This window comes from Chrysochloris asiatica, unplaced genomic scaffold (assembly GCF_000296735.1).
Source record: "Chrysochloris asiatica unplaced genomic scaffold, ChrAsi1.0 scaffold00064, whole genome shotgun sequence".
NCBI classification, from domain to species: Eukaryota; Metazoa; Chordata; class Mammalia; order Afrosoricida; family Chrysochloridae; genus Chrysochloris; species Chrysochloris asiatica.
In genome coordinates this window covers 1,404,497-1,418,328 of record NW_006408582.1, presented here as the reverse complement: position 1 = coordinate 1,418,328, position 13,832 = coordinate 1,404,497, and the positions used below count along the sequence as shown (strand labels likewise).

At 38.1% G+C, this 13,832-nt stretch overlaps 1 protein-coding gene across 1 annotated transcript in view; it reads left to right on the top strand.

Annotated features, from left to right (window-relative positions):
* The window catches only part of NEIL2 (nei endonuclease VIII-like 2 (E. coli)), a 39,547-nt gene that overhangs the window by 17,164 nt on the left and 8,551 nt on the right, over positions 1-13,832 (top strand). The window contains exon 2 of the mRNA XM_006864324.1: positions 1,466-1,806. Within this exon, the coding sequence (XP_006864386.1) occupies positions 1,466-1,806 (341 nt within the window). The remainder of the gene's footprint in view (positions 1-1,465; positions 1,807-13,832) is intronic.

Sequence of the window (13,832 nt, the reverse complement as noted above, 5' to 3'; positions counted from 1 at the left end):
AAAAGGGGGGAGTAGTTAATCTTACAGTCCAGAAACAGGGTACCCTAGGACCATCAAGACAGAAGAGCACAAGTGGAATGCGGAACCGTATCCATAGAAGCAGTGACACCAGAGATGGAGGCAGAGATGAGAACATGGAGAGAGGGACCAGCTGAGGACTCTAGACTCATGGAAAGAGAGGGATTGAGTGTTTGTGGCCAGGCGGCAGGGTTGCAGAATGTGCCCTTTGGTTGCTTAAATTATTACATACTTTTGAGTGTGCTTGTGTACGTCTCCCCACCCCTCCAAAAAAATAGAGGGAATGGAAGCAAATACTGTTGATGAAGATGCACAGAGGAGATTGTAATCATTGCAATGAAATGATGGTGTAAAGCCAATGTTCTCCCATGTAAGCTATCACTCAGTTCTCAATAACAAATAATTAAAATAACAAACTACTGTACGTGGTCATTTTTATACTTATTGGCAAACTAGAGAATATGCAAGCAGAAGTGTGATGTTATGTACTTTCAGGTATCAGAAAAGTTACAGGGTTTTCTAGTATTGATGCCTAATATTGGGGTTTCAATTATTTGAAAGACCATGTGAATTCTAGGTCATGCAGAATACTCATCCAAGCCACTGGCCGCATACAAATTACATACCATATTTTAAACAATGTAAAAATAGAACCAAAGCTGCCATGAAATTATTTTACAAGTATTTCATGTTTTCATTTTTATTTTACTAAAGCCATTTTCATTGGGATGAGATGAATTCTTTTCCTTTTTCATCAGTGAATCAATGGCTTGATTCATTGATCAACGTTTGTGTCAATATTTAATTCTTATTGATTGTTTAAAATTGTAATTTCTGTTGGTGTCATTATTTCTACCAAGTACTATTTACAGGGAGGTGACTGAAGGACACCAAATTTCACAATGATTGTCTTTAGTCACTTTTACATTTCGTGTGTGTGACCACTGATTATATCTAGCAAAGAAAAATGCAGTATGTTTGTTGTTAAATGGAAGTTTGTATTTGTTGTTGTGAAAGTATCATCCAGGTATTCCAACTCATAACAACCCTGTATAGGAGCAGCTGTTTGGTTTGAGCTGCCAACGTTGTGGTGCACAGTCCAGTGCTGATCCTATAGTGCCACACCAGGAGCTTTATTTAGTTCTTAGCTAATCCGTTAAAAAATAGGAACAGTTTCACCTCAGGCATTTTAGGATGGGTTTATTATCTAGAATAAGTTCTTTTCTTGCTAATCTAATTTTCTGCTCCTTTCCAATCACATTGAAAATTCTGCAGGAACTGGCTACATCACTTGGATGAAAGGCAGGTCTATAGTACTCATTTGGTGTGTTCTGGGAAAGTATCATAGGAAAGGCAAGAAGGGAGAAATCTGCATTAAGATAAATGTCTGGATAGACTCCATGTAGTCTGGGTCTATAAGATTTAAATCCATGTTCATTTTTTCTAGGTCCATGGAAAGAAGTTATTCCTTAGATTTGATCCAGATGAAGAAATAAGTCCTCCTAGAAGCAATCCACTATCAGAAGGACCTAGGAAAAAAGACGATGTGGACCAAATACAGACCTCTGGACCTGATGTACCAAAAATCTCTGACCAATGCATGAAGTCTCCAGAACTTGTTCCCAGTGGAGAACATAGTTCCAGTTATTTGGGAGGAGATAGCACTACAGGAGATGATAAACTGTGGCTCCATTTCAGCTTTGGTTTATTTGGCAGCGTTTGGGTGAGCGAATTCTCCAGAGCCAAGAAAGCAAACAAGAGGGGTGACTGGAGGGATCCTGTCCCAAGGTAATGGCATGACTGAATAGGCAGGGAGGCTGTGAATGTCTGGGTCTTTGTAAATCTGTAGTGTTAATCACTTGTTAGGAGTCCACCATGGTGGGATTTGGGGCTAGACTGTGAGAGCACATTCAGGTGGATAGACCTTCCTGTCATGTCTGAAGAAGCCCTGTAGGTTCAGTGGGTAAATCACTTGGCTGCTAACCAAAAGGTTTGTAGTTTGAACACATTAACAGCTGTGTGGGAGAATGATGAAATAGTTTGCTACTGCAAATATTTGTTGTTGTTAATTGCCATATGCAGTTCTGACTCATAATGATCCTGTAAGTAGCACTTAACAACAGCAACATATGGTTTCTAAGGAGTAGCTGGTGGGTTTGAACCAATGACCTTATGGTTTGCAGTCCCTAAAGATTACATCCTTGGAAACCCTATGGAGCAATTCCTGTCTGTCCTATGGGGTTGCTGAAAATCAGAATCAGTTATACAACAGTGGGTGTGGTTTTTTTTTTGGTGTTGGTAACCTGGAATTGCCTCCAGGGCAGTGTATTTTAACCAAGGAACTAAGGAGCCCTCTTGGCACACTGGTTATGTGCTTGACTGCTAATGTTAAGGAGTGGGAGAAAGATGTGGCCATCAGCTTCCATAAGATTACAGCCTTGGAAACTCTATGGGACAGTTCTACTCTGTCCTGTAGGGTTGCAGTGAATCAGAATTAGCTTGAAAGCAATGAATTTGGTTGCTTTGGGGTTAGTTATCAAGAAGCTTGCTATATAGGGCCATCTGTATCTACCCATAATAGGAGATGGGATGTGGAGACTTCTGGCAAGATGGCAGACTAAATAGACATGTTACACACACTGTCTATAGCAAACATACAGGCGATGAAATGACGAGACAGAAGACAATCTTGGAATCCCTTCTCTAATTACACCCACCAGGAGGCAGGTGATAAAAACCTAAGGACACACTAATATACCAACAACAATTAAATACAAATATGACAACACCACAGTGTCTTACAGACAACAGACAATTTTTGCTCACGTGAAGAAACGAGAGTGGCTCTAACAAATGACCAGAAAATGTTTCTGAGGAAGAAAAGGTAATGGAACTAATGAGAAAGAATTAGAAATAATGATATATAGGGCATCTTCAGTGGATTGACAAAATGATTAAGGAAAGCAAGGAGAACACAGATAAAAAAAAGAATTTAGGAAAGCACTACAAGAACAAACAGACATAATAAATGCAAATTTTGAAACAGTACAAAACCTGCAAATAGATCTCCAAATTAATATTAAGATTTTAGAAATAGGCAGTATATTGAAAGGGCATAGGAGTAGATTTGAGTCAGTGGAAGACAGGATTAGTGAGCTAGAAGGTAAATCTCTCAATACTAGTAAACTAGAAGAGCATGCGGGGAAAAAAGTGAAAAAACTCACAAGAAAGCCTGAGGTTTATGTGAGAAACCATCAAGAGAAATAATTTATGGATGATTTGAATTACATAGTACAGAAAGAAATCATCAAAAGCACTGAGAAAATTATCAAAGAGTTGCTGGAAGAATACTTCCCTAACATCATGAAAGATGAGAAAATATCCATTTAAGAAGCTGAATGAACCTCAAACAGGATAGACCCTAAAAGAAAAATCACCGATTGTTGATCTGTTTAATTCACATATCACAGTCAAACTTTCTACAGTGAAAGACAAGAATTCTGAGATTAGCTTCGGAAAAACGAAAATTTACCTACACAGGATAACAAATAATACTAAGCTCTGATTTCTCAGCAAAAAACATGAAGGCAAGAAGGTCATGGGAGACTTCTGGCAAGATGGTGGACTAGGCAGACACACTGTACCCAAGATACAAGAGAGAAAACAGACCAGACACAGATGAAAATTTTGGCACTCTTAACTTCAGGAGACAGGTTAGAGAGGTGAATGGAGTGCTTTCTGGGAGGAGAGGCCTAGCAGGGATGACAAGTGAGAGAGACTGACTGGTGAACAGCTGGCAAGACGCAGCTTGACAATCTTGTGAGCACCTTTGGCCGCAGAGGGAGACCTGCTAGAATAGATTCCCACAGGTGACAGAAAAGGTGTGATTTCTTCTTTTTTTCTGTACTCCCCTGGTAATCAGAGTGAGGCCAGATCCCACTCTCAGCCACCCCCAACGCAGACCCTGCTCTCTGGAAGTTTGGAGCCACGTGGTTGTGAGTCATACCAGTATAAGGTGGGGACTGGCCGCACCCATTTGGTGTGCCGCTTTGGTGCCTGGATTCAGGTGGACGTTACTCTGGACCTGCAAAATTCACAGAACCACCAGACCAGGTTTTAACCAGTCATGCTTCCCCACGTCCCCCATGGTCCATGAACTACTTCTGGATGGAGTACCTTGAACCTAGATAACACAGAGACCAACGGGGAATCCATGTAGGGACAGATCTCTACTGTCACATCCCTTTCACAACCACCTCATGAGTTCCTTGAATTGCATCAGCTTTCCAGAGATTTCTCCCCTCCAGGTCCAACAACTGCACTGTTTGATTTTGCAAATAAGAAAACCCCACAGTACCCCAGAGACAGCAGACAGTTTTAGCTCACACAAAGAAACAAAAGAGAATGACTCAAACAAGTAAGCAAGAGGAAGAGCCAGAAAATGTGTCTAAGGAAGAAAATGTAATACAACTAACTGATAAAGAATTTTAAAAAATGATAATTAAGTACCTTCAAAAGATCGATAGAAAGATCAAAAAAAAAAAAACAAGAGAACACAGAAAAAAACTTTAGAAGACCTCAGGAAAATGCTACAAGAACAAATAGACAAAATAAATGCAAGTTTTAAACAATACAAAACCTGAAATTAGAAATCCAGAAAATTAGTACTAAGATCTCAGAAATAGGCAATACATTCAGAGGGCAAAGCAGTAAATTATGAAACAATGGAAGACTATATTAGTGAACTTGAAGATAAATCTCTCAATACTAGTATGCTAGAATGACAACAAGAAAAAAGAATGTAAAAATCAGAAGAAAGCTTAAGAGTTATGTGGAACACCATGAAGAGGAGCAACTTACAGGTGAATGGAATTCCAGAACAGGAAGAGACAAGCACGGATATAGTTGTTGAAGTTGCTGGAAGAAAACTTCCCTAACACCATGAAAGATGAGAAGATAAGCATACAAGAACAAACACCAAACAGGATAAATCTCAAAAGAAAATCACCAAGACATAATCAACCTTTCCAAAATCAAAGTCAAGGAAATAATCCTAAGAGCAGCTCAGGAAAAATGAAAAGTGGCCTACCAGACATGGAGAACCAATAATACGAAGCTCTGATTTCTCAGCAGAAACCAAAAAGGCAAGAAAGCAATGGGTTGACATATATAAAACTCTGAAAGAAAAAGCTTGCCAACCAAGAATCATATACCTAGCAAAGCTGTCCCCCAGATATGACAGTAAAATTAGGACATTTCTTGGTAAACATAAAGGAATTTGTAATGATCAGACCAAGATTCATTACAGCATGCTAGAACAACAGTAAGAAAAAAGAATGAAAAAATAAAAAAGAAAAGAAAACCTAAGAGTTATGTGGGACACCATGAAAGGAAACAACTTAAATAGATGATTGGAATTCCAGAACATGAAGAGACAAGAACAGAGAAAATTGTCAAAGAGCTGTTGGAAGAAGACTTCCCTAATACCATGAAAAATGAGAAGATAAACATACAAGAAGCTGAGTAAATTCCCAACAGGATAGACCCCTAGAGAAAGTCACCAAGACATATTATAATCAAGCTTGCTAAAATTAAAGACAAGGAAAGGATCCTGAGAACAGCGCAAGAAAAATGAAAAGTTAATTACAAAGGAGAACCAATAAGGCAAAGCTTTGATTTCTCAGCAGAAACCATGCAGGCAAGTTGGAAATGGGATGACATATACAAAACACTGAAAGAAAAAGATTGCCAACCAAGAATCATGTACCTAGCAAGCTGTCCTTTAAATATGATGGCAAAATGAGAATATTTCCTTATAAACAGAAATGAAAGACATTTGTAAAAACTGTACTAACTTTCATCACAAGGTCAGCAGTTCAAACTCACCAGCTGCTCCTTGGAAACCTTATACAGGGTTGCTATCAATTGGAACTGACTTGACTGTATTTAACAACAGACCAACTTTGCATAAAATGTTAATAGGTGTTCTTTGGACTGAGAATAACAAAAGCAGACAACAACCTGAGATTATCATGCATGACAACACCACCTGGACATCAATCCAGATGTTGTTGTTGTTAAGTGTTGTCAAGTCAATCCCGACCCATAGCGACCCTGTGTAGGGTTTCCGAGGAGCAGCTGGTGAGCTTAAACCACGACCATACAGTTCAAATGGCTTTGCAATCTGGCGCATTAACCCACAGCGCTACACCAGAGAGATCAATACATAATGAAGTCAACTACATAGCAAGAATAGGGAATATTGTAGAAATAAAACTTCCAAATGGCAAGAAAGTCAATTAGGCTTCAAGATAAAACTTGAAAACTGTTTTAAATGGAGAAAAAATAAATTACAGGGCAACCTAAATGAAAATTAGTACACCAACACATCAAAATAAGAGGAAAATCAGAAAGATTTAGTAAACATTAACACAACAGATATGAAAATGAAAAGAAAACCCACAAACAAAATGAGCTCAGCATAGAAAATTGTGTGGAACAAGGAATCCAGCAACACCACAGAAAAATAACAGCAATCATTTTATACCTATTGATAATTATACTGAATGTAAATGGATTATTTAATGTTTCAGACAAGAGACATAAAGAGCAAAATGGATAACAAAATAGGATCCTTCAATATGCTTTCTACAAGAGATATATCAAAAAGATGGAGATAACCTAAATGCTTATCAACAGAAGAATAGTTAAACTTTGGTGCGTATATACAATGGAATACTATGCTGCACTGAAGAATAAAGATGACTTTTCAAAACACTTCACAACACTGATGAGTCTGGAGGACATTATGATGAGTGAAATTAATCAATCATAAAAGGATAAACATTGTATGAAACAAACGTGGTAAAGTTTTTAAAGGTTTTCTTGATAAAAGAAACAATTTATGATGATTTTGGGGGTGAGAGGGAAAAGTATTCATGGTCTAGAGAGTAGACACTGTTAACCATATTAATACATGTGACAAGGTAGGCAATATACAAGAGAAAGGTTAGCGAAAAGATGAAGGCAGCAGGAGGAATGGAGTAGTTAAAGTAAATAGAGGTAAATGCTGTTAACTGTTGGTACATGGAAAGGATTGTAATGAAGCAAACTGTGTGATTTGTTGATTGTAAAACTCATGATTTGCTTAATCAAGTTCAACCCAGCAAAGCTCTCCCTAAATAAATGCTTAAATTAGGAGATTTCCAGAAAAATAGAAATTAAGGGAATTTGTAATAAGCAAACCAACTTAAAAAACAAAACAATCTAACCTAAAAAAACAGAAACAATCTAAACTGAGTTATTTGGACTGAGAACCAACAATAGACAACAACTTAGATAAACACATGACAATACCACACAGAACTCAATCCAAATATGTTGTTGTTGTTAGGTGCCATTGAGTCAATACCGACCTATAACAACTTTATGCACAGCAGAACGAAACACTGCCCAATCCTGGGCTAACCTCATTACTGTTGCCACGCTTGAGTCCATCGATGCTGCCGCTTAGCCAATCCATCTCATTGAGGGTCTTCCTCTTTTTCTCTGACCCTCCACCTTACCAAACATGATATCCTTCTCCAGTAACTAGTCCTTCTTGACAACATGTCCAAAGTGTGAGAGACGAAGTTTGTCCTTCTTGGCCTCCAAGGGGCACTTTGTCTGCACTTCTTCCAAAACTGATCTATTGGTTCTTTTGGCAGCCCATGGCACTTTCAATATTCTTCTCCAGCACCATAACTCAAAGGCATCAATTCTTCTACGGTCTTTCTTACTCACTGTCCAGCTTTCGCATGCATATGAGATTATTGAAAATACCATGGCTTGGGTCAGGAGCACCTTAGTCCTCAAGCTAACATCTTTGCTCTAAAGCACTTTTAAAAAGATCTTATGCAGCACATTTGCCTAATGCAATATGTCGTTTAATTTCTTGATTGCTGCTTCCGTGAGTGTTGATAGTTGATCCAAGAAGAATGAAGTCCTTGACAACTTCAATCTTTTCTCCGTTGATAAGAATGTTGTTTATTGGTCCAGTGGTGAGGATTTTTGTTTTCTTGACATTGAGATGTAATCCATACCCAAGGGCTGTGCTCTTTGATCTTCATCAGTAAATGTTTTAAGTCTTCTTCACTTTGAGCAAGCAAGGTTGTATCACCTGCATTATCGCAGGTTGTTAATGAGTCCTCCTCCAATCCTGATGCCATGTTTTTCTTCATTGAACCCAGCTTCTTGTATTATTTGCTCAGCATACAGGTAGAGTAAGTATGGTGAAAGAATACAACCTGGTTGCACACCTTCTTAATTTTAAAACATTCAGTGTTCCTGTGTTCTGTTCGAACAACTGCCTCTTGGTCCCGGTACAGATTCCTCATGAGCACAATTAAGTGTTCCAGAATACTCATACTTCGTAGTGTTGTCCTTAGCTTGTCAGGATCCACACAATCAAAAGCCTTTGCGTAGTCAATAAAGCACAGGTAAAAATCTTTCTGATATTCTCTGCTTTCAGTCAAGACCCATCGGACATCAGCAATGATATCCCTCATTCTGCAGCCTCTTCTGAATCCGGCTTGAACCTCTGGGAGTTCTCTGTCAAAGTATGATTGTAGCCGTTTCTGTATTACCTTTAGCAAAACTTTACTCACATGGGATATCAAAGAGATTGTCCCATGATTTCTGCATTCCGTTGGGTCACCTCTCTTTGGAATGAGCACAAATATGGATCTCTTCCAATCAGTCTGCCAGATAGTTGTTTCCCAAATATAGTGGTCAATCCATATATAGAATTATCCAAAGTAAAATTTCAAGACTGAAAATAGGGAACCAGAGATAGCAATTTATAATGAAGTCAACAACAAAGCAAAAAGAGGGCATAGTGTAGATACAGAACTTTCAAATGGTGAGGGAATCAAGTAGATTTTGAGATAAAACAAGCTGATTTAAATGGGGGGCAATTTTATCACAGGATAACCTCAAAGAAAATTAACACCTCCACATCAAAATAAAAAGAAAAATAGTTATTAACATGATAAATGAATAAAATGAAAAGAAAACACACAATGAAATCAACTCTGTGCAGATAATTATATGAAACAAATAAACCTGCAACACCACACACACACAAAAACTGTGCAGCAAAATGACAGCAATCAAGTCATACCTATCGGTAATTATGCTGACTATAAATGGTTAAATGCTCCAGTCAAGAGACATTAGCAGAATGGATAAGAAAACAGGATCCTTCAGTATACTGTCTACAAGAGATACACCTTACACACAGAGATAGAAATAAACTAAAAATCAAAGGCTGTAAAAAATATATCAAGATAACGACAATCAAAACCAAGCAGGAGTGGCAGTATTAATCTCTGAGAAAATAAATTTTAGGGTAAAAACCACCATAATGGACATTATAGCATGATCAAGGGGTCAATTGCGTAAGAGGGCATTTTTCTGCCATGGTGGGTTTGGAGCATCGACCTTATGGTTAACAGTCCAATGCCAGCCCCACCAGGGCTTCTTAAAATAACTCAGAGTAGCTTAGATGATTCACGTTTGGCCTGGAGGGAAGGTGGACTTTGGAGTTGATTCAGTTCCAGGGCTCTGGCTTCATTTTTCGTCGGGCATTTCTCCTGGCTTTGCACTTTCTTATCTGTTACTTGTATCCTTAGATGAGCAACAACATGCAGTTCTAGGTCTTACATCCTCACAGGAAAATATCCAGAGAAAGAGACTCATTTCTAGAGGTGTGATGAGCAAGACTTTCTCAGAACTCTCTCATTGCCTCAAATTGGGTCATGTGCTGATTCCTGAGTCAATCACTACTGTCTCCCAGTACAGTTAGTCTAACTCATGGCAATCCAAGTATATCACAGTAGAACTGTGCTCTTATGGCTTTCAGTCACTGATTTTTCTTCCAAAGTACCTCTGAATGGACTTGAATCTCTTAGTGTTTCAGTTAGCAGCCATGTGCTTGTACCACCCACGTACCACTCCAGTCACCAGTTGTTGGGTGCCATCTAGCTGATTTCAACTCATGACAATACTGTGTGACAGAGTAGAATTGCCCCATAGGGTTTTCTAGGCGTTCTGGTATGATGCTGTAGGATAAGAAATGGTCAGTTGAGACTGCAAGGTTGTGGGTTCAAACTTGCCAGCCGCTCCCTGGAAACCCTATAAAGCGTCATTTTGAGTCGGAACCGAATCATTGGCACTTAACAACAACAAATCTTTACAGGAGCAGATCGCCAGGTCTCTCTCCCATGAAGTCACAGGGTAGGTCTGAGCCTGGAATTGAAATGCCCTTACACTAAAAAAGGTCATCTCTGGATTTTCAAATTTACTAGCAGTGAGTCACATATCATTCCGTTATCTTTTTAATGTCTTCTTATCAAGTTGTATCTTCTTTCTCATTCTTTATGTTTTATATTTTACTTTCCCTCTACTCCTCCCTTCCCTTTTTCTCTCCTTTTAATAGACTTGCCAGAGTTTTATATACTGTACTAGAATTTCAAAGAAATAGTGTTACATGTTTTGTTTTGTTTTTTACTGTATGGGTGAGTATTTACTAATTTCCAAATGTTTGAGTGTTGGGGTCATCTTATTTGTCATTATAAAAATTGTATTGAGTTATGGTCAGAGAACACAGCCTGTATACTTTTTCTACTTTTGGCATCTTTTAAGGTTTGTGGTGAAATAGACAATGGGTTTTCAAAAAGTTCATGGAGAATGCATATTATTAAACTATGCATTGACTTCAGAAGTTTTTTTGTATAAAAAGAAACTCATTTTTTTGGTCTGTGTAACAAAATAGACTTGTTATAGCATGTCTGAAGAGGGTCTATCTAATTTGAGGCACTAAGGATAGGACATCAGTTTGAAAAGACCCCTTAATCAGAACAACATGAATTCTGCTGCAAGCAAAGCAAAAACAAACATTAAATTTATGGTGAGGTTTGGGTGGAAGCATGTTGAAATCATTAATGATTTGCCAAAAGTTTATGGTGACAGTGCCTCACAGAAACCAGCAGTTTACAACTAGGTAACTCATTTTAAAAAAAGGACGAGGCAATATTGAAAATGAAGCCCTCAGCTGTAGACTGTCCACATCAGTTTATGAGAAAATAATCTTGTTCATGCCCTAATTGAAGGGGAATGAGGATTAGCAGTGGTAACAATAGCCAACACCTTGAACATCTCCGTGGATTCAGTTGGCACAATTCTGACTGAAAAAGTTGACGGAGCTTATGTTGAGAAATAGTTTATATTATTTTTACTTTTTAATTCCATTCTTCAATGAACTTTTTAAAGACCTAAGTGATATTTGCTTATATTTTATGTATATAAAAAAAGATTATATATTTTTAAAAAGATTATTCATTAGTAGTGGTAAAGTGAAGGTCAATAAAGAAGAGGAAGATCCTCAAGGAGCTTGATTGACCCAGTAGCAGCACCAATGTGCTCAGACGTAATAAAAGCCATGAAGGTGGCACAGGACCAGGCATTGTTTTGTTCTGTTGTACATAGGGTCACTGTGAGTCAGAACTGACTCAGTAGTGCCTAACCAAAACAGTCAAACATTTCATAAATATTTGTAAGCATAAGTTATTGATTTAATAATTAGAATTCTCTCTATCCTTGCTTCTTTTCTACTTAATATATCAAACTTGGAAGAGGTGTATTAAAATCTGGTTTTATAAAAGTTTTTCCTTATATTGACTTTTTATTTTGATATGGATGAAAGTTTATAGAATAAATTGGTTTTCCATTCAACAGTTCATACATGCGTTGTGACATCGGTTGCAGTTGCCATAATGTAACAGCATTCTTCCCACTTCCCTCCTGTCTTAACCTTGTCCATTTATCCCTTTATTATCCCTTCCTACCTTCCAAACTTTATCCCTGAGCACACGTGCCCTTTTGATCACATATGGTTGATTGTTCTAAGGAGTGCAAACCTCCCTGGCATGACTGTACACCTATGGTTGGTTGGTTATGTGCCGTGGAGTCAGTTCTGACTCAAAGCGATCCTGTATAGAGTTTCCAAGGCTGCAAATCTTTATGAGAGCATAAAGCTTCATCTTCCTCCCATGGAACTGCTGGTAGTTTCGAATTGCTGACCTTGAGGTTAGCAGCCCAACTGGTAACCACCACGCCACCAGAACCCCTTATAGGACGGCGTGTCATTTGACTGAGAGTTGAACCATGGGGTGAGTTCAATTCCAGGCCTTAAGGATGTGTAAGGACCATAGTTTCAAGATCTTTTATTTGTAAGCATTTTTGTATTATGTATTTTGTTGTATACAAGGTTTATGACTCAGGTCCTTTATGGATTGCAGCTTTATTACTAAACAACCTAATAATCTCTCTGTGCCGTTGGTCTTGAATTTTCCTTTTCTTAATATTAGTACAGTCACTCTATTGAGTTTGCTCACCCCTTTATTCTCCACCTTCCTTTTTCACTTTAGGTATGTTTCTTATGAGCTCGAATGACTGGCTTTAGTGTCTTCTTAAATTCAAACTGAAACTCTGTTTTGAAATACAATAACTGGTATTTGGATATCTTCCATTTTGTTTGCTATTAGTATTTATTATACCTTATTTCCTTCTCTTTTGTTGGAGTAATCAGAAAACTTTCTCTTCCTTTTTTCACTCCTGCTAAACTGCTGTTCATCTTCATTCTGCTGATAATTGATTTTCAAACTATGGTATGTTAGCTGCCATTGAGTCGGCACTGAATCATGGTGATTATGCAGAAAAAGAACAACCAGTGGTTCCCAGTCCTGCACAACCATGACAGTTGTTGGCATATCCTATATGAGACTAGTCAAGCAATATTCTCTTTTATTCAATAGGGTTGTTGTTTTTTCCCCACTGATTTTCAGAAATAGATCACCAGACCTTTCTTCCTAGTCTGTCTTAGTCTGGAAGCTCCACTGAAACCTGTCCACCATGGTTGACCCTTCTGGTATTTGATATAACATTGGCATTGCTGCCAGCCTCTGAAAAGCCACCACAGTCCAGAAACCTGACAGACCTGGTGGATCTTTAGATATCCCAGTCAACTCTGGGATAAAGTCCTATTCTCTATTGCGCTTCTGCTCCTTGGCGATCTTCATGTGACTTGAATATCTTTCCTCTCCACCTCTGCTTCTTGCTTGCTTGTTTAACCTCTTTTAATAGAGATTAATTTAACACACACCCTACACTAATACTGCCTCATTAACACGGCAAAGAAAACCCATTCTCAAATGGGATTATAACCACAAGGTTGGCAGTTCAAATCCACCAGCTGCTCCTTGGAAACCCTATATAGGGTTGCTGTGAAACGGAACTGACTCGAGAGCACTTAACAACGAGTTGAGATTTACAGAACATTTAGGGGACACTATTCAGCCCATAGCAAAATTTAAGATGTTTTTCTGAGTCTCTATATGTCTAAAATCCTTTTACTTTTACATAATAATAATATTGAGGTTCAGTGCATAAATCTGAAGGGGTTTAGTCTCCTTCAGATTTATTATCCAATTCTAGTCTGATTATCTTTTCTTGCAAAATAACCGATTATTTCATTGTCAAAGTTTATGGGTTTTTCTTTGTCCTCAGTATTTAGGAAATTCATGAGAGTATATGCAAGTTCATTTCTTTGTTTGGTTTTGGTTTTGATAAATCTTGTTTGGGACTGGATGTGGTTCCTCCCTAGCATCCTTTCCTCCTCCTGTCCTAAGGAGTTCTATTTTTATTCAAGGAACCATACCACCAGTATTTTTTGCTATAATCTGAAAAAAGCACATACATCTATATATACATATACT